The sequence below is a fragment of the Cricetulus griseus genome, chromosome 3 (assembly GCF_003668045.3).
Source record: "Cricetulus griseus strain 17A/GY chromosome 3, alternate assembly CriGri-PICRH-1.0, whole genome shotgun sequence".
Lineage (NCBI taxonomy): Eukaryota > Metazoa > Chordata > Mammalia > Rodentia > Cricetidae > Cricetulus > Cricetulus griseus.
In genome coordinates, this window is record NC_048596.1 from 221,830,253 (window position 1) to 221,851,798 (window position 21,546).

Here is a 21,546-nt window from a genome sequence, read left to right on the forward strand (position 1 = left end):
AATAATACAGTTTTCTATGTATATTTGAATACATGAGCACTCTCACAAATGGAGTTTTTAGAACAGTAAGAATGCACTAACTCTAGCCCACCTCAAACAGGTTCCAAGAGAAAATTAAGCTCTAAATATCCATGACAACTACTGAAGATGATAACGTTTCTCTTTCAACTTATCCTTTGGTTCTGACCTTTTAAAATTCTTAGCTGCCTATTACATTTTAGTTATTTTTCTTAGCTTTCTCACCTACCACTAGGTTAAAAATGCCTTCCAACCCTGTATGTAAATTCTTTGTATCCCTTACAAACAGGCCAAAGACAATGGTAGAAGCTTGCAGCAAGCCACCATTGAAAAAAACTAGAGAGGAATTTACAATCAGAAAAGAATCCTACTAATTGTTTAATCAATTTCCAAATTTCCCTATTTACATGGAACATTTGTTAATGCCTTACTGAAATCTTTTATAACATTATTGACTACTTAGATATTAAAACAAGAGTAGAGGAACAACAATGCTTAATTTTAATGATCCTAATCCATACCAAGTTTTAGCGCAAATTATTTTAAGGTTTTTCATTTTTAAGTTCACAAAAAATTAAAACCACTCAGTCCCCATCACAAAAGAAAGAAAGAAAGAATGAAAGAAAGAAAGAAAGAAAGAAAGAAAGAAAGAAAGAAAGAAAGGGAGAAAGAAAAAGAAAGAAGGAAAGAGAGAGAGAAAGAAAGGAAGAGAGAGAGAAAGAAAGAAAGGGAGAGAGAGAGAGAGAGAGAGAGAGAGAGAGAGAGAGAGAGAGAGATATTTAGGCCTACAATAATAACACTGGCTAAAACGAACATGTAGCATATTGCCTGTATTTTAGGTAGTATTCTCCTCAAACTCATTTTCTTCCCTCAAAATGACATGATAGGGCAACTTTAAACAAGGGATTCATGACCCAGTAAGAAGGAACTACAGGGTTGCAGTTATGCAAACCAGTAACTTTGAACACAGCTGGAAATCCAGGAAAAAAGCATTTAAAATTCCATTATTTAGAACCCTTAAACTCTAAATATTCAAACAACATTTTTATTTTTACTTTGATTTTTTTGTCTATAATTTTAGACAGGGTCACATAAGCAGTCCTGGCTGGTCTGGAGCTCACAACATGTTTGTTGCTGTGCCCATATCAAGTTACTCTTAATGAAACCATCAAGAACAAACTAAATCAGTTTGTTTCCTAGTAAAAACTGATAACACAGATATCAACTACTGTGAATGAGCTATATAATAGACTCAACATCACTGGAAGATGATGTTGAAATATTTTAAGAGTGCTTTCCAGATCCAAACATCGTCCACGTGGAGCTATTTAAGAATGGAGATGTGGAGAGGCCGCCTTTCCACTGATTTCTATGATAAAGAGGCTTCCCAGCAGTGGGAAGAAAGACCAGGTTATTTACTTTGCACCTCATATTTCTCCCACTTGCCAGATATTTGCTTTAGGATAAAGAACTTCCCTCCCACATTCCCAACATCCCCCACTGTTGAGTTCTAATCATGTGTGCAAATTTGAAGTGTAGCTATGGAAACACATATGACATCACTGATTTGGCATCTCTAAGTGTCTTGATGGAGTAGATGGAAGAGAGGTGCAGCTAGGAAAGATGAGACACGAGGGCTTCAGTCAGCAGCCAAGCATGTCATGAACTGTTCTGAACAAGGAGTTGGCTGTGGGGGACGTTCCATAACTAGAACCTTAGGCAAGCTGCTCCGAGTAGTAGACATTTATGAGGTGCCTTTACATTCAGAGTCTAAGAACAGTCACAGTCACATGCCTGAACCAGGAACACTACTATAAATCCTTGTGAAAGGATTGATAGGTTAGAATGGATTTTTAATAGTGTGTCATTGTCAGAACATGTTTTGTTTTTGTTTTTGTTTTTTTTCCCAAACGGAAACAAGTCTTTTCAATTAGAACCCCTTAGCTTTCTATTTCACACTGCTGTGGGTAGTAAAGCAGGACAACAGCTCAACTCATCAAAACACAGCAAACAACTGAGAGCCAGTGATATTTTAACTGGCTTTTAACACCACAGGGTCTCATTGGACAGCCGTGGGCTCAGCCTCCTGTGTACTGATGACTCTATAGTCATATGTACCACCTGACTTTATTCTTTTATGAAAACATAAAACATAAAACAGATGTGAACATCTGTTTAAGAAGTGTCTACTAGCCGGGTGTTGGTGACGCATGCCTTTAATCCCAGCACTCGGGAGGCAGAGGCAGGGGGATCTCTGTGAGTTCAAGGCCAGCCTGGTTTCCACAGGGAGTGCCAGGATAGGCTCCAAAGCTACACAGAGAAACCCTGTCTTGAAAAACCAAAAAAAAAAAAAAAAAAAAAAGAAGTGTCTACTGTAAACCAAGCATTGTGCTTAAACACTGTAAATACAAGAGAAAAACAAACAAACAAAACAAGCCAGATGGAAAACAAGAAAAAGGCACCCTGAGTATAAGGCCAGACAGTCAGGTGACATCCATCCAATAGTGATAAATGCTGTGAAAACAGTGAGCAGAGGAGGGATGTGTGTGGCCAGAAGGGCTTTTGACTCTGAATTAAGAGAGCTAATATCATAGTGAGAAATACAAACTGTATTTTAACTGCAACAGTGCAGGTGCTGAAGAGAATCAAAGACAACAAGGACAAACAGAGATACTGCAAGAATTCACAGGAGAGAGGTTGATGTCTATCCCAAATGGCAGCTGGACAAACTCAGAAGAGACCCTGTAAGAATTCACACAACAGAATTGGTGGCTGTCCCAAATGGCAGCTAGAAGAGGACAGGCCCCAAATCTTTCAATATAGAGTCATCAAGATTTGAAAGCAGGAAGTTTATGAATTGTGACAGAAAGAGGATAATCCTGGAGTTTGGATTCATATTGTACAAAATAACACAGATGGAACATAAAATAACAGTATTCATTGGCCTTACTTCCCACTACCAATTCCAGTCACACCACTGAAGAGACTTTTGTGGTGTTTCCAGCCATACTTGTAAATGTCCTATAACAGCCCTGGGTTTTTCCCCTCAAATATCACCTACTTACTTTTGACCATGAATTAGGAGGATTTAATGGGCTTATATCATGCCCACTGGTCCCATGTATGTATATATACATAGTTTCTTCCCACTCCTCCCTAAATCACAGTTCTAAGTGAAAAACTATATTCATAGTTAATCTCATAAAGGTTATACACATGTTCTTTATGCAAGCTACACTGTATTAGTATGACCACTCATTTTGCAGGTCTGCTCCCCTTTAAAAATCATTTCTTCCACTTTTTCTGGGGATAGTCTAGTGGTCTGTTCCATTCTGGACCTTTTCATGTATTACCACCAAAACATCACCTTATCTTCAGCCTTGGAATTTCTCTCACCTTGCTCTAGATTTGATTTCAGTTTCTGGATTGTGTGGTTTGTGTCCCTCATTTTAGTGGAGTCTATCTTCAGACAGAAGTAGTATACTACTAACATAGCTAAGACAGTCCAGGCTCAAACCCAATCCCACTTCTCACTAGCATGTGATTGAGAGCATGCCTTTCTGTCTCAGTGCCACATGTGTCGGAGAAATGACAGTATCCTCCTCCAACTGCTGTCTTCTGTAAGTACTGAGAAAGCTGTGATGATGATTCCAGGGCTATGTATCAAAGGTTACATTTGTGAAGCCTTGCCTGTCAGAAATATCCTGCCATTGGCCATGCCAGAGGAGCAGCGTGTTGTAATTGAAGTTCCATGTGTCAGCCCACCAGAAGGGAATCCTCTGACAGGCCAATCTCATTTAGGCAAGGCCATGGACTGCACACCCTGAAATGTCTTTTGCTTCTGCTGTGCCTTTATACATGCTTGCTGCACCTTTCTTTCTCTGGTATCTAGCATGGTGTGAGTGGACATAGGGAGATCTCCACTGCCTGTAATACAGTGTGCTTATCTCTTGGAAATACACCGTTCTACTGGGCATTTTTACCTGTGGATTGTCAAGAAAATGACCCTTCTCTAAGCTGTACTGTCTAAATTGATAATAATAAATTATACACAATTTTGATGAATAAAGATAAATACAAGATTATGTTTCACAGCCAGGGGCTGTGAGGTTTACCTAAGGAGCTTCGTGGATTGTAGCTCAAGTTAATTACTAACAATTGAGTCCCAGTACCCCAGCTAGTTTAAATTATTTTAACCTTAATGTCAGGAGATGTGTTCACAGGTCTTGGAGTCCATCACAACTGAAACAAAGCTTTGAAAATAACAAAGTTAGACTAAGATGTTCTTGTTTGAGGTGAAAAACACAAGAAGACAATCTAAAGTTTTAGAAAGGCATATAGTTGAATGGGGGATTCTTTTAGGTTGGGGAACAAGAACAAAGCAGCCCAATTATTACTGGCTGACATACTATCCTTGCTTGGTTTGGTTGATGATCAAAGGTGATGATTAATTCCTTATACCCATTTCTGCCCCAATTTGATTTTAAAAACAAAAATCTACTAATGAATGGATACATACCCTAAAGATTTAAAATACAGCTGACTCTTTTTCATATATAAAAGTTTAGGTTTTCCTTATAAGATTACCTTTCAGGTTAAGTAGTTGCCCTTTCTTTGTAACTACAAAATTCAAACTGCCAGTAAAAGACCCCACAAGAACACCTTACTTGCCCACACAGTTAATCTGTAACAAGTTGCTTGGGTATGAATGTATGTGGGTTCTTGGACAATCTGTTTTTCACCTGTAATACATTAAATGTTTAATCATGTAAGGGAGATGAGAAACATATTTTGTATGTTTCATTCACTTGGAAAACATAATGCAACCATTTTGACTCTTGTACTGCCTGGAAGATTTTGTTGGGGTATAAAAGTTGTGAAGAAAAAAAAAAAAAACATGAGAAGAGGGAGAGAGAATAAAGAAAGAGGAAGAATAAAGAAGGCAATCATCAAGAATTTGTGAGTACCTTTTTCCCTAGCCCCCCTCACACAGAAAAGTCTAGCCTTGCTGACTCCCTGGATTCCTCTCAAAGTGCTGTGCTGCTGGACCTGCCCATTGGATTATCAGACAGCCCACCAGACAGCGGTAAATATTGTTACCCTAATTCCACTTTTGACTCAGAATTCAGGGAACTGAGTTGGAAACTGCTTCCTTTGTAATTTTAGGTACTTCATTCTAGCTTAGGAACTCCTAGTAAAAAGCGGCATGATGAGACTAACTCCTGGGCTGTTGCAAGTGATCGCCTTTTCTCTAATTTGGGGGAAGATTTCATTTATATGGTCATCAGGTTTTTGTGGGGGAGGTTGATCTGGTTTTTTCCCCCTCACCCAAGTGGTTGAAACCTAGATTTGGTGGGGTAAAATGTTTACTGTTTTCTATCATCTGAGCTGCTGAAAGCGACATGGCACGGTTTACATTAGCATGCTAGTGCTCCATGGTATTAAAGGGCAGCATTGTGTAAAACATAAATGTCAGCTTCTGAAATGCAGGGTTAAATACATGGAAAGTACTGCATGAGTAGGTGGTTTTTACCATGCAACAACCTGCCACTTGAAACTTATGTCAGCCAAGACTTAGAGGCTACGTCATGAAGACACCTGACCTGCAAATATGTCATGTATAATTTTGTACTAACATATGAAGAATACTCACCAATAACATACTCTTGTGTGTACTATGTATGAGTCAAGCTGTGGTCACTTACTGAAGGAATAAAAGTTGATGCCATACTAATTTTGGCAATACATGAGTATATTGGAAATATACAATATGTCCCATAAGGTTGGCCAATGCTATTATAGATAAAATGTTGGAAAACCAGAAAATTCATGAATTTGAGATTAATGAAAACTTGCCAGAGGGTCTTGAGGACATCTGCCCTTGTGTGATGGTAACAGCTTAAGAAAAACTTTTAAGGATGACCATGTGTGTGACAAGTGCACATATTGTTTTTTTCTACATACTGCAGGAAGGATACCAATAGGAAGAAGCAAAGCAAAAACTCCAACTGATAATCCAATGGGCAGGTCCAAGGACTTCACAAAGGGCTGCCAGAGCTTAGTGCCAACAAGGGGATAGTACAAGACCCTAGAGTTGGCAATCCTGAGACTATGGCCTGGCCACACTCTCAAAAGGCATGAGACAAAAACTACTGAGACACAGAGAGTAAGTGTTTGGAGACAGCCATTTGGGGGAAGCAACAGCCTGAGGCAGAGGGGTGCAGCAGGAACTCTGTAGGGAAAATAAACATCTGAAACTTGTTCCACTACAAAATAACCTTCCATTTCCTTCATACCTGCCCCATGGGAAGCCACAGGGAGAAGGAGCCATGCTCCAAGAACAAAGTAGAAGGCCATCTGGGGAGAAGTAGTGGCAGAGGAGGGAGGGCCTGTGCTGTCACGTCCTTTCTCTGCCTCCTTCTGTCTGTCTTTTTGGACAGCACTGTCCAGAAGGTCTCTAGAAATGACCAAATTATAGTCTTTAAATAATCGAGACTCTATAATTTGTGTAAAAGAAGTTTTCCCAACATCTGGGCCAAAGATTTCTTCTATATTTGGCAGAATGAGCCATCCTTGAAGTTAATACCACAAATTTGAACCTAACAAGTAGACTTAGGTGAGCTAATAAGCTATACAGCTTTTGTCTGATCTGCCTGGTGAGAAAACTCCCCATGGTGTATTTAGTCATGTGAAGAACTGAACACTTCAAACAACTTCCACAGTTGAAGTCTTCAGGGGTTTGCATAAAAGCCAGATGATGAAATTGTGTTTCAGCAAACAGCTTCCTGAATTGCTTTCCACCACATTTCATAAATACGTTATACTAGTATTTCAAATAAAAATAAGAATTATTTCACACATTCTGAGTTACCATTTATATAATGTTCAGTAACAGGCAAAACTAGGAAAGACTGTAAGCCAAGAGTATCACTGACTAGGGACTGGAAAGATGACATAGTAGTTAAGAGTACTAGCTACTCTAGCAGAGGACTCAAGTATGAGTCCTAGCACCGATATGACAGCTCACAACTGGAACTCAGTTTATATTTATAGACATAAAATATAAATGAATAAATCTTTTAAAAAGAAGAATAGCACTGACCAATGGGAGGAGGCAAGGCAAACATGAAGGAATCTGCTGAGTGTTGCTAGGAATATTCTGGATCCAATCTTTAACACAGTACATGTTATACAGGATCACTGGGCTATACAACTAAGACAATATACTTCAAATACTGCAGCATTTCTTGAGGTGTGTTTTAAAAGAATTATCAAATGATTTTCACAAGGTCTCCTTAGCAAATAACTTCATGCAGAAGAAATATAAATTATACATTTGCCAGGGGTCACAAACTGATCCACAAAGCCACCTTATTTTTAATGCTGTCTCTAGAAAGCAGCCACTGGCTGCTGGTGAAGTTCATATGAAGCACAAACCTAAGATACTTAGTAACTGACTCTTAAAAACAAAAAAGGTTTGACAACCCCTGATTTGAACTTCAGGCAACATGTTGAAAATGATCCTTTCAGAGGATATTTCAAATCAACCTCACCAAAAGACCAAAGTAACAAAAGGACATTATATGTAGCTAAAACAACGCTATGCACTCAACCTGCTGTCCTACTGTGTAACAGCCTATTTAATCTGCCTTTAAGAGAACACTATAAGCAAGCTTACTGTACCTTGGATTTCCCATGCATTCAGCTTTTTCCCTGACCTGGGGTGGGGGGGACGTGCAGGCAGGTGCGCGCGCGCGCGCACACACACACACACACACACACACACACAGCGGTGATCATTTGCTGAAATGAGCTAACAGGAGGGAAAGAACCATAAAACAAATATCCACCATCAATGTTGAAAAATTGTGGATAGAGATTGGTAATGCCTGTCTGTGGTGTTGAGTGCTATTCAGGGTCAGCTGGGGTCAGTAAAGTGGCTTCTCCCCTGGCAAACTCTGTTAGAGATAATATAAAGAATCTCAATACTTTCCCAGCCTTATTTTCTGTGCTACCCAAGCCCTTTGTTAGAGAGAAGCGTAGATTCAGAGGCACAACACACAGCAACAGAGATAGATCATATTCACAAAACAGACTACATATGCGCCAGCAACCAGAAACTACAGCCAGCCAGAAGATACAGGGAGCAGAGTGGAGAATTCAAATTTGGGCTTGCTCTTGGTCAAATTAATCCAAGCAAAAGTGCTTTGTTTTCATCACTGGATGCGACATGCACACGTTTTGGTGCCTCTCAGGTTGTCTTTGGTGGTGCTAATAACACATGATGATATGCACAGGAGTTCCCAGAGGAAACTAAGAAAGAGCCTCTTGGACTATATGTAGGACTGTCCTAAAGGGTCTAAGCCAGGGGGACAAAAGATAAGAAAGAAGAAGCCGGCTAGCTAACACAGGCATTCCCTCCTCACTTTCTAAAGCAGTGGTTTTCAACCTGTGTTTCAACCCCTTTGGCAAATCTCTATCGCCAAAAAAAATTTACACTACTATTCATAACAGTAGCAAAATTACAGTTTTGAAGCAGCAATGAAAATACTTTGAGGGTTGTAGCATTAGGAAGGCTGAGAACCACTGCTGTAAAGCCTTTGAAACTATGAGCCAAATAATCCTCCCTTCTTCAGATTGTTACTTACGTGTCAGTCACAGTGACAACAGGTTTGACTAACACATCATCCAAGTCCATGAGGTAAATACTAAAGTCACTCTCTGACCTGTGTCACTAACCTCTGCCCAAGGAGAGACATGCCCATTATTTAGTATCCGAAGCTTCCCTCAACAACAGGCTAAATCCAAAACACTGTGTCCTATTCACAGAAGCATTAGTTGACCTAAATGTCAGACGGTACACTCACCAACTTTCCCTAACCACCTAACAAACAGGGAAGAGAAAAATTCTGATTTTTGAATCAGGGTCTCACTGTTTAGCCCAGGCTAGACTTAAACTCAGGATGCAGTTCTGACTCATCTCAAAACTCACAGTCCTCTGTAGCCTTCCAAGTGATGCAATTATTGGCATATGTCATTAAACCTGGCTGAAAGGGAAACTTCAACAAGAAAGCATTTATAGATCACTCTGAGGTGCTTGCTGCCCAAGCATGAGACACTAAGTTTAATCCCTACAACTCATGTGAAAAGCTAGGCATGGTGGTTTGCATCTGTAACACCAGCACTGGGAGGTGGGCACAGGAGGACCCCTGGGACTTGCTGCTGGCCAGCTAACCCAGCCTAGTCAGGGACCACATGGGAGAACCTTTTTCAATAAAAACACACCAACTAACAGTTAGGGGCTGGGCGGATGGGACTAGATTGTTCAGTGGTTAGGAGCACTTGTTACTCTAGCAGAGGACTGAGGTTAGGTTCCCAGAACCCAGAGTGGCTCACAAATGTCTGGAACTTCAGTTCCAGGGGATCAAACACCCTCCTCTGGCCTCCATGGGTATAAGGAACACATGTGGTACACATACTCATATGTGGGCAAAATATTCATACATATAACATAAAAATACTTCCTTGTTAAAAGAAAGGGTGCAGATAGCTGTCCTGAGAAATAATTATCTGAGGTTAACTCTGGCCTTCACACACAATGCACATCCAGGCACACGTACCTTCCACATATATCCTCCACGTGTATGAACACCCCCTCACACAGGCATTCATGCACACACAAATTTTTTAGATATCTTTTAAAACATCAAATTATAATAGTTTTAAATTTTTATTTATTTATATACTTTTTTATGCATGAACACTCTATCTGCATGTATGCTTGCATGCCAGGGGAGGACATCAGATCCCATTATAGATGGTAGTGAGCCACCATGTGGTTCCTGGGAATTAGAATCAAGACCTTTGGAAGAGCAGCCAGAGTTTTTAACCGCTGAGCAATCTCTCCAGCCCCTAGCCCCCTTTTAAATCGTATCTATACAGTAGTTTTATTTAAATGCCGTAACAAACCTAAAAATTCACCCAAAGAAAGTATCTTAAACAATACAAGAATCAAAGAATATTGTTACAAAGGAAGACTGGAGGAAGGATAGGCCATTGCATAGCTCCAAAATAAACTAGAAATCCTCTTAAACAAATGATAGATAGATAGATAGATAGATAACCATAGATATGGTTTTTCTTTATATAATGAAAATGAATCTAGGAGGAAGTAGAAACCATACCATTGTTTACAAGAAATGTTGTCTTTAAAATTATATAATTGTATGAGCTTTTAAGCATTATAATGTAGCCACAGTACAAATGAGCATGATTAGCAAATTTAATCCTTGGAAATTATATTCAATTGCCAAAGAAAAAACCCACTCTTTTCTAACTCAAAGCTTTTGCCTTTTCTATAGTAATCTGTGGTTATTAAGAAATGAAAATGGGGCCAGTGAGATGTTCAGCAGGCAAGAACAATTGTAGCCAAGCCTAATGACCTGAATTAGATCCCTGGAGCCCACACAAAGGCAGAAGGAGAGAACTAATACTCTGACCTTTACATGAACACCCTGGCATGCACATGCCACCCACCCCACATACACACACAATAAAAACGTAATGTAATTCTAAAACTTTAAAAATAGATAGAAATGTCTTTGAATTGAACCCAAGTGTATTTAAACTCTATAAACTGCACAATTCACATTGGGAAGTCAGGTTGAAATGTTTTCAAATGCTAATGTATGTGAATAAGGTATAAAGTATGCCACACAAATTAACATTCAGCACTTGAAACTAAAATACAAACAAAGATAATTCTTGAATATGGTAATGACTATTCTCTGGCACAGCATCTGAGTTCACTTTATGCTTTTAAGCAAATTTAAGTCAACTTCCGAAGCTCTTCTTCACATTTAAGAACTGACACCCGGCAAGTCGTTTCACACAATCTGGGATTTGTGACAGTTTGCCAAAGCTAGATTATAGTTGATTTTGTTTTTTACTCACATAAAGTTTTCAGAAAAGTTTAGCCCAGTACAAACAAGTTTGTATGAGGCATATACAACTTCAAGAAAATAATTATAAATACTTCAGACTTAGTCAGATAATTAGAAAAATATTTTCATATGCTACTTAAAAGCAATTATATACACTGAAGCCAAGACATCACTTCCCATACCTTCTTAGGTTAGCATATATTACATCCACATTGCAAATAACATTATTATAAAACACTCTAAATTGTCTGTCTTCACTAAACCCCCAGTTTTCTCTTAAAAACTCACTTGATGTACTTAAAAAAAAAAATTGCGCTGGATATGGTTTGTATCAACAGCTCCAACACTCAGGAGACAGAGGCAGTGAGTTTGAGGCTAGCCTGGACTACCCAGGAAGCCAGCCCCTGTCTCAAAACAAAGCAAACTCCAACAGTTTTGTTTTAGTGTTAAGAAAATTAAAAGCATAATGATTTCCTTCCTTTCCATCATGTATGAAGTCATTGGTGTCCTTTACTGATAAGTGCAAGTGCTCATCAGCTCTGGACTTTCCTGTACACTCCTGTGCTACGCCCTACTCACTGTGCACCCTTCCCTTCTGTGGGGTTTCAGTCGCCACACTTGCAGTTACCTTTAGTCAATGGTTATCATCATGGCTTCTTTCATAGGATCAGGAGAAGATCAACAGTAGCTTCTACCATCTACTCACCATGGCATCGCCTACATAACCAACTTCACTTCATCTTCTTATGCAAAAATTGTGCCTCATGTTATCACAGTGGTCAGAGTACCACACTGTTTCCAGGGAAGCCACATTCCCATAACTTTCATTACAGAATATTGTTACAACTGTTCTCTTTTATAATCAGTTATTAACAACCTCCTGCTTCTGCTTCTCCTCCAATTATAAACAATCTCCCCTACCTCCTCTTGTCTTTTATGTTTATCTGAGACATGATCGCCCTCCGTTTTTTCCAAGCTGGCTCAGAACAAGGTTCTCCTAACTATACCTACTGAGTCCTGGGATTACAGATGTATGTCACCAATTCTGACTTGTGTAGTTAATTTCTTATTCAGCCTAACTAAATTTTATCATAGTTAAATATGTATCTGGGCTGTGGAGTAGGATGTAGAGGGTTCAGTATTACCCGATGTTTCAGGTATCAACTGGAGTTTGTTGGATGCACTCCCCAAAGATAAGCAAACTAGCATAATCCTTTTCTTATATTTTAGATTTAGTTTGGAGAATTAAGGTTAGAGCAGGGCCATCAAGATGGTTTGGTAAAAGCCAACTGTGTGCTGATGACCTGAGTTCCGTTCTCAGAACCCACATGAATGTAGGAGAGAACTAACTCTGCAAAGTCATCCTCTGACCTCTATATGCATGCCAAGGCATGTGCATGTCCACATGACACACACACACACACACACACACACACACACACACACACACACACACACACACACACACACACACACACATATAGAAAAAAAGATTGTTAGAGCAAATCTTGTCCCTTAAAGCTGCTTACCTGAATGTATTTCCGCTGGGTTTCATCATTTAAAACATGTGCAACATGCTTGGAAAAAATCTTTTCCCTGCCAGTTCTCGCATGGATTCCAACCATAGTGACACCAATAGGCCAGGGAGCGTTTCCAATGGCCATCTGAAGGTATGCATCATTTGCCTGAAAGGAAAGTTTAAGAAATCAGAAAGGCAAAACACTGGTTCAAATGTTTATTTCAAGTTTGCATAGCACTTCCTGACATACTTTTTATCTACCTCTTCATGAAAATATTGTGTTCCATTGCTCAATCAAGACATTGAAGTATGGGGTGACTTACTACTCTGCCCAGAAATACAAATGCCTGTGAAAACAGAAGCCAATGCTAAGCATGTAAAAAAGACAAGCAACCCTTTCTAGCCTTTGTGCACTGGAAAGCAGCATTTCAGACTTGACATGCTAACAGAAACTATTTTTCAAGCCAGTCTTCACCACATGTGGCTGGAAGGTAGACAGAAGCTAGCTAGCCTTTCACCATCCAACCTTCAATCACACAGCACTATAGAGCTCCGGAAGCAGTGTATAGTGGACAGGGTAGGGGGTGTGCTCTATCTGCTTGGAAAACCACCTACAGTCCACAATAGATGGATAAACAGACAGGACACTGGCTTACAAACCACAGAGCTGAAGCATGTGAAGCGCTCTTCCTTTGACGCAGCCCACCCCCAAGTCTCCCACCTGCCAAGAGACTTAAAATAAAAGCTCTGAAAAGTCAATACAGAAACCAGTAAATACAAATGATTTGATTTTACAGTCTGGTCTGGCTAGCTGTGAGAAAGGAGGAAGAAATAGAACAAAGAGCAAGAAACTTCTAAAAGATCCCCAAGGACTTCAAGCAAACTTCACAGAGATTCTAACTTCAAAACTCTTAACTGTATGATGTGTGCAGTGGGTAAAAACACACAGCACTACAGTTAACTGAAAGATTGGTGACCACCCTAGAAATAGAATCAACTTGCTCTACAACACATTTTACAGAGTTTAATTTTAAGGGGAATTCTGCGTGTTTTCAATCACCAGCTCTCATGTGTAACTTCAATACAAGACTTTAACCAATAAAACTTCAGCTTCTCTAAAATTCCAAAGAGAATTTTCCAGCACATTATTCAAATTTACTGGTTCTTTGTGTCATTTATACAAAACAAGTTCTCACCATGAGAATACATACATCATGAGAATAAAATAGGTATCCACCAGGGCAAGCAGTGATTACAATGCTTTCAGCCATGATGGGGTGTTGGCCATGCATTACCATGCAATCAGCTGTCTATAGTGGTATCTTGTTTGTCCACAGCCACACCTTACCTCGCTAACTTCCCAGCTGAAAGAGACTGAGCACCTGTCTTCTCCTGCCTTATCACTTTCTCTCTCTGTCCAGCCATATCACTTCCTGTCTGCATAAACCTCCAGACCTCTATGTTTCACTAGTGGCTAGCTCCGCCCTCTGATCTTTGGGCAAACTTTATTAGAGTACAATTAGAGTACACTATAGTTGTCCTTATTAAAAATCATGGAACTGGGCGAATGGAATATGATCAAAACATGTATGAAACTCTCTAAGAACTAAAATATTTTCACTGAACACTGGTTTTAATAAAAATAAAATCACTTCATTAACCAATGCTCTAATCAAGTAAAGCAGCAGTCACCTGGGAATGCCAGCAGTCCTTTCTCCCCTTTTCTAGTGCTCTAGCATTCCACTGAGATTCAGAGAAATCTCCACTCTAGGCTTCTTGAGAGGCTAGCCATTAGAAGTCTCTCCTCACTGTTGTATCATCAGTATCCTTCTCTCCCTTCTATCAGCTGATTGCCCTCCAATGCCACCTTCCAAACTCTCCTCAGTAGTCATGGAGAACCCATTCAAGAGTAAAGACACTGGAGTGAGTAACAACAGCCTCCCCAGCAAGTGCTCTGCCATTACTATAGTAAAGGTTGAGATGAGACCTGGCAGCCTTCCATGCCCCATTTTCCCACAGAAACAACCACAAAGTGTAGGTAAATTCCACTGAATCAGCAGTTCAATAGTTGAGCTATATTACAGATTAAGTGGGCTTCTGTAGCAGTCTGAAGAACCTTGTTCCTACGGGAGGATGAACCCCATGCCATAATCAACTATTTATCTACTCTACAATTCAATCCCATCCATAAAATGAACACTGCCTTTATATATGTAGCACATGCTCTGAACAAACTTTTAACCCAATTTTACAATGACTAGGAAAATACAATTGTGGTTTAAGGCTTGTTACTCAATGCCAAGAGAACAGAAAGATTTTTTTCCTACTCGCTTGCTTTACAGTCATTCTTAAATGTACTAAGTACAATCCTTCCCATTCCAAATAACCATTATGTTATAAACATAACTTAGATAATGGTCACAATAACACATAGCATAATAACTTACCTTCACATACTCTCTCTGTAACATGAACTTAATAATATCTGTTATCGACTCTTTAATATCAGCAGGAAGATTCTGAAAAAGAAAAACATAACTAGTTTTGGAAGCTAAGTCATGTAATGAAAACTACTTACACTAATTAAAAACAATAACAACAAATGTGTGTTAATAAAGTATTTTCCAGAAACCTCACCCTTTTCCGGAGCTTTCTGAAAAGCGGTCTGAGGTAGGACTCGGTCTGCTTCTGGGTAGCACTGTTCAGTTTGCCCTGCACGCTGCGTTTCACATAATCCTCCCTGGCATTCAATTCTTTAGCCCAAACGCCAAGAAGAAACTGTTGACAGAGAGAGTTAAGGCTGCAATGCCACCCAGTGGTTTGGGTGGGAAAGCTCCCTAAAAGCCATGGTTTATGATCATCCTTACAACATTGTCCTGTTGATTAAACTGTCATCGAGGAAGATTTAATTAACAAACAAGTTCTGTTTGTGTGTCATATGTTTCAAAGTAAAAAGCACCCCAGTTCATGTACTACTACATTGTAAGGTTGGTCCATTTTCTCAAAAAAGAGCTATCAAATTCCTTCATGACTGGACTGAAATAAACTTTCACTGTATTTTTACTTGTATCCATTACACATAGTTCAACTAATCCAGATTTATCTATACCAGCGTTTCTCAATCTGTGGGTCTCAACCCCTTTGGGGGGGGGGATTGAATGACCCTTTCACAGTGGTCACATATTAGATATCTTGCTTATTAGATATCTTGCTTATTAGACATTTATGGTTCATAATAGTAGCAAGATTAAAGTTATGAAGTAGCAACAAAAATAGTTTTACAGTTGGGGGTCACCACAATTCAAGAGGTGGCAGCACTAGGAAGGTTGAGAACCATGGATCTAAACTATATACACTTTGATATTTGATCAATGTTTGAAGTACATTATATATTATTTGGACTTTCTACCTATACAGAACAGAAAATTCAATTTAAAAAGTCCCACAAACACACCCAATGAATGGTGAAGGAAGAAAAAAAAAAAGGAACAAAAATAAAACCATGACCCATACTTCTCACCCTGGAAAACTACCCCAGGGCCCCTTGGGTTTAGCTATATTCTCTTTCCAGAGGCAGGTGACAGTAAAGGTGACATGCTCTGACACGAGGAGAGACCCATTAAAGAGGAAAGCTCCACGCTGCTGCCTACACTGTCTAGCACTACACTGTATTCTAAATATACTCTAGAACCTTGACAACTGGAATGTTACAGTCAAAACATTAGCTGGGTAGTGATGGTGCACACCTTTTACCCCACTTGGGAGGCAGAGACAGGAGGATCACCTTAAGTTCTAGGCCAGCCTGATCTACAGAACAAGTTCCAGAACAGCCAGGATCACACACAGAAACCCTGTCATGAAAAAAAACTATAATACTTTAATAACAAACTAAATAAAAATAAAATGTAAATACAAATAAAAGCACTCTTCCATTGAATCTCCTGGTATGCAGACAAATATTTAAATAAATTTAGGATCCGACCACACTCTACCTAGATAACTAAAAAGAAATCCCGAGGGCAAATACAGAACTAGTAAATCAGCAAAAATAAGCAAATATACTCAAGAAACGGACCTTGCCGAAAAGTTAAATTTGTTTACTTCTGCACTGCCAATGCCTTCCACCACCCTCCCGTAACAGCTCTGGATCGCCGCCTCCACCGCACTTCTTTCTAGGGTATTTATGGAGAACAGGAGACTTCTTCAAACTTTGTGTTCACTCTACTGCTGTAGTCATTTTACAGCTTTTAAGAAAAGTGCCATAAAGAAAATAAACATTCATTAACGGCTGCATGGACAGTGAGAGGGGCTCCAGTGGTACAGCCCATTAGTGCCAGGTACATGCAGAACAAGTATAGATGTTTGACCATTACCCTGCCCCAAAATACATCCTTATTTATAAGACTGCTTCTTACATGTCCACACGCTCTCCTTCCTTCCCTTCCCTAAGTACACACCTTCAGGAACTTCGTGATGATGTCCATGTCCTTATGATCGTCACCTTTCCCTAAGGACTCTCCCAGTGCCTGAAGAGAAAGAACAATACTTCTGTTCACTAACACAGAGCAATTTTTAAAAAGTATATGAGAGTGTGTGTATGACCAACAATAGGTTGAAAGAGGTTTATCACACATATTGGCCTATTTTTAATTTTAAAATTTGTTGACTTTTAGACAAGACACACACACACACACACACACACACACACACACACACACCCTACCTGACCGCATATTTCTATTTGGAGACTGTTATCCAATAAGAATTGAAAGATAAGAAGAGTCAGCAAGTCTACGGCATACCACCCTGAAAGCACCCAATCTTGTCTGATCTTGGAAGCTAAGCAGGGTCGGGCCTGGTTAGTACTTGGATGGGTAAACAGTCAGCAAGAAGGCTCAGTAGGTAAAGGCAATTGCTGACAACCTGAATTAATTCTCAGAACCCAAAATGCAAGCCTGACAACCTGAGTTAATTCTCAGAACCCAAGTAAAGGTGGATAGAGGGAATCAAGTCCACAAAGTTGTCTCTGAGCTCCACACATGTGCAGTAGATGTCCCCCGCCAAACATGAGCACACCATATATATCCACAATAATAATTCTAAAATATCGTAAAGGCTTTTATTATTTTAGCTATATACCTGTGTTTGGATATGTGCAAGAGAGTGCAGCTATTAGCAGAGCCCAGAGCTCAACATGGGTGCTGGGAACCAAACTTGCAAGAGCAGTACATGGTGTTCCTAACAGCTGAGCCAGCCTGTCAGCCCCAATTTTGTAAATTTCATATAAAATATCAGTGACTGTTAACAGATCTGGGCATTTCTCTTGGGTAGGTAAAAATGGCCTAACATCATGCTGGTGGTGACAACACCCTGTGGATGTATATTATAAGCCACTCAATTGTATAGTTTATTTGGGTAAATTGTATAGGGTGCAAATATCTTAGGACTATTAAAAAGAAATAGGGAAGGAAGAGAAAAGGAAAAGGAGAGACGAAACAAGCCTGACTGACAAGTGATTGCTCACTCCAGTTCTTTAGGGAGAAGTTACAAACCACCTTAAACAAGTGATAGGAGGGGGAGGACAGTAAAACGACAACCTTCTGGACCATGATCTCTAATGAGATCACTACATGTTCCTTCAGGAGCCAGAAACTAAAGAAAACAGAAATAACAGCTTATGTTGTAGTCAACATTAAATAAACAAAAAAGCTATTTGCTACATGCTAGACACTAACATGATACAATATTGTTTCTTCATGAAGATTACACATATCATTCCACATGCAACACAGTGACAGAATCAGGTGGCTACATAGTGTCAAGAACTGGCAGGAATGAAAGGACACAAGCCCCTCATATGCTGCTGGTAGGGTTATACACTGGGACAGCCATTCCAGAGAGCAGCTTGGCAGTGCTCAGACAAATTAAATGTCTATGTATAAGCTCCACAATTCTGTTTCAGTCCATGTCTGTGGCTAAGGAGGAGCTGAGAGCAGCCAAGCTATCCACTATAACAAGGAAACTAAAAGTAAAATACAAGAATGCCATAATAGACAAACAATGCGGAAAAAAAAAATCAAATGTGGATCTTAACAGTATGAAATGGAAGAGGGGGTAAAATAAAGATGACCACGATACACTATTATTTTACATGCACATAAAAATTGCAATCTTTACTAGAACATCACAGCAAATAAAAGGATGCACATCAAACATTACAATGCTTACTTTTGAAAGTAAGAAATTCAGAAATGTGAGTGAGTGAGAAAAAACAAAGACCTAAAACTAAGAAGTGCCTTCAACAGCAAAGGACTGCACAGGAACACTGCTCCTGAGGAGGAAGGGATGCTGGGGAATGGGCAGGGTTGGGGTAGAGATTACCTCTAATTCTTCAATGGTGGTGTTTTCTTCGTGAACTTTCAAGTCATTCTGTGTGTCCTCCTCTCCAGGTTCCTGACCACCCACAATTTCATTCAAGTACTGCTGGTCAATCTTGTCCAAAGCTGCTTTCAGATCATTCCTTAAGCCCTAGGAAAGTGACAAGAAGTGCACCAGTTAGGAAACCTCGCTGGGGTATGATGTGTGATCTTTTTTTATATCAAGTACATTTCCAGGCTGGGATGCAGCTCAGTTAACAGAGTGTTTGCCCAGCATGCACAAAGCTCCCCAGCACCCTGGAGACTGGTCATGGACTACACATCTGTAGTCCCAATACTTGAGAGGTAGAGGCAAGAGGACCAGATGATTCAGTCTGAGGCCAGCCTGGGCTACATGAGAACTTGTCTCAACTATCCCTCCCAAACATTCCCCTCCCCTCCTAAAAATCTGCATCATCAATGCCATTATGTGATTCTAATAACCAACCTCAGTGAAAGTGAGAAGTCTCCGACCAGTCTCCGGCCACTGCCCCTCTCTCTCATGACTACTCCCCCTGTATTTCCTCTATGGAGGAGAGTAGGCCCTCAGAAGACAGACAAACGGACAGGGCAGGATGCAATGAGATAGGGCAAAGACCCTCATGTCAAGGCTATATAAGGGGGCCCAAGGGAAGGAAAAGACTCCTAGGAGCGGGCAAAAAAGTCAGAGATCCACCCGCTCTCACTGTTGGGAAGCCCACAAGGACACCAAGCTAAGGTCCTCTGCGTCAACTCATTCTCTAAAGGATTTGTTTTAAAGAATGATGGTAGTTTACTTGAAGCAGTTTTAGAACAATGTTATGCTTGTATTACTGTGCAGTATTTATTTGAAAATTTTTGTAATTTGCTTTCTGCAACCTTATAATGGATATTATAAGAAAATTTATTGATTCGGTCTCATATTTTTAGAGATTTTATTGTTCAAATGATGCACAGATGGTATGTTTCTTAATATAAGGAAAAGACAGTTTTTATCATGATATTTTAAAATTATTTTCTACTTTTGTTCCACAAATGTTTTAAATATTTGATTTTTATACTGTACAAGAATCATCTTCAGTCTAAGACAAGGTAAGAACAGATCTGTTTCACTGTGTACATGTTCTGTGTTAATGGTAGATTTTCACATAAAAATTCACAGGTGAACAGAAAAGCAAATTCATAAACAAATACTTGAAATGAAATGTCATTGGGCATTTAGTTCTTTCCTTTGATTCATTCCCCAATCTTCTGTAAAGATGGCATTAATTGGATGCTGTGTCCAAAAGTCAAACAAATATCAAATGCTTTTTATACCTGTTCAATCCCTACCTTTCCAAATTGCTGGATGGGCCAATCAAGAAAATCTTATAATATACAAGAGTAAATAAGCAAATGGATTTTTTGAATTATTATAATGTAGCCAGAATTTTGAAGAATGTTAATCTTAATCTATTAACTTAGCAAACATTTTTCACATAATACAGGATGGAAAGTTTGCTAGAGTTAATGGATAATAAATCATATTTTTTATTTTAATTTATGTATTAATTTTTGGACCTTGGACCCCTAGACATTATAGAAGAATACTATAATTCAGAGCAAGTGCAAATGTGCTTTACAGTTTGGTGGAGGAGAAGCTTAAACAAGAGGAACAGAAAACAGTACACCATTAGTACTTCAAGTAAGATACACCTTGCTAGTTGTTTAGTTTTATTTCATAAGTGGTAGTACTATGTTTCATTATCTTGTAAGTGCATGCAGGAAATTTAACAATTTCACTCAACTATCACATTGCATTTTTTTCTAATATTTTGCTTGGGTTGTTGGTAAAGATGACATTTTATAATGATGCTTATTACATGTTTATAGTGAAGTATATATAGAAATATGCACGGTTACCTGCTTACTATTTTGAGAATTAGAGATATTAACATAGGATATGTTCTTATTGGTTTTTTTTTAAAAGAAATATAAATTATATTACTGTATCAACAGAAACAAGGATTTTTTATCATTTAAAATATATATTATTTTCAAAAAAAAAAGGAAGGAAGGAAGAAAGGAAGGAAGGCGGGAAGAAAGGAAGAAAGAAAGAAAGAAAGGAAGGAAGAAAGGAAGGAAGAAAGAGAGAGAGAGAGTGACTGGGTCTCATTAGAGGTCCCCAATTCATTTCCCCATGTCACATACAAATCTAACCTCATCTCAACTACTCTTGAACTCCTTTATGTCAATAGAATACACCTGGTGCCTTTTTAAGCCAGGCTCTGTTTCTACCAAAGTAGCAAGTTCCACACTCAATGTATTTCCTGGCTTGCGTATTTAATTAAAAAGAGAAAGGGGCAGGCTCCCTAAGCACTGACTGTGAGGTGAAAATGGAAGACACCATGCCGTAGTGGTTGAGAGCAAAGGTGATTTGGTTCAGACCTATGCCGTGTGTGAGGTCTTCCGCAGCTTACTTCTATGCCTTAACTGCCACATTTATAAACTAGGAATAATTCTACCCACTACATAGACTCATTCAAGAAGCAGTTATTGCTTTTTTATTTAACATTTACTAGGTGCTAGGACTGTTCCCAAGCCCTTGCACAATATAAAGTTCCTTCAATGTGTTAATGCAAAGTGCACTTTCAACAATTACTGTAACATAGTAAGCACCTGGCAGATGTCA

General features: G+C 39.2%; 1 protein-coding gene across 1 annotated transcript in view; it reads right to left on the reverse strand.

Annotated features, from left to right (window-relative positions):
- Positions 1-21,546, reverse strand: part of Prpf18 (pre-mRNA processing factor 18) — a 36,269-nt gene that overhangs the window by 2,505 nt on the left and 12,218 nt on the right. Inside the window, exons 5-9 of the mRNA XM_027405204.2 lie at positions 18,862-19,008; positions 16,938-17,006; positions 15,118-15,258; positions 14,928-14,999; positions 12,491-12,646 (exon numbers count right to left, since the gene is read on the reverse strand). Of these exons, the coding sequence (XP_027261005.1) occupies positions 12,491-12,646; positions 14,928-14,999; positions 15,118-15,258; positions 16,938-17,006; positions 18,862-19,008 (585 nt within the window). The remainder of the gene's footprint in view (positions 1-12,490; positions 12,647-14,927; positions 15,000-15,117; positions 15,259-16,937; positions 17,007-18,861; positions 19,009-21,546) is intronic.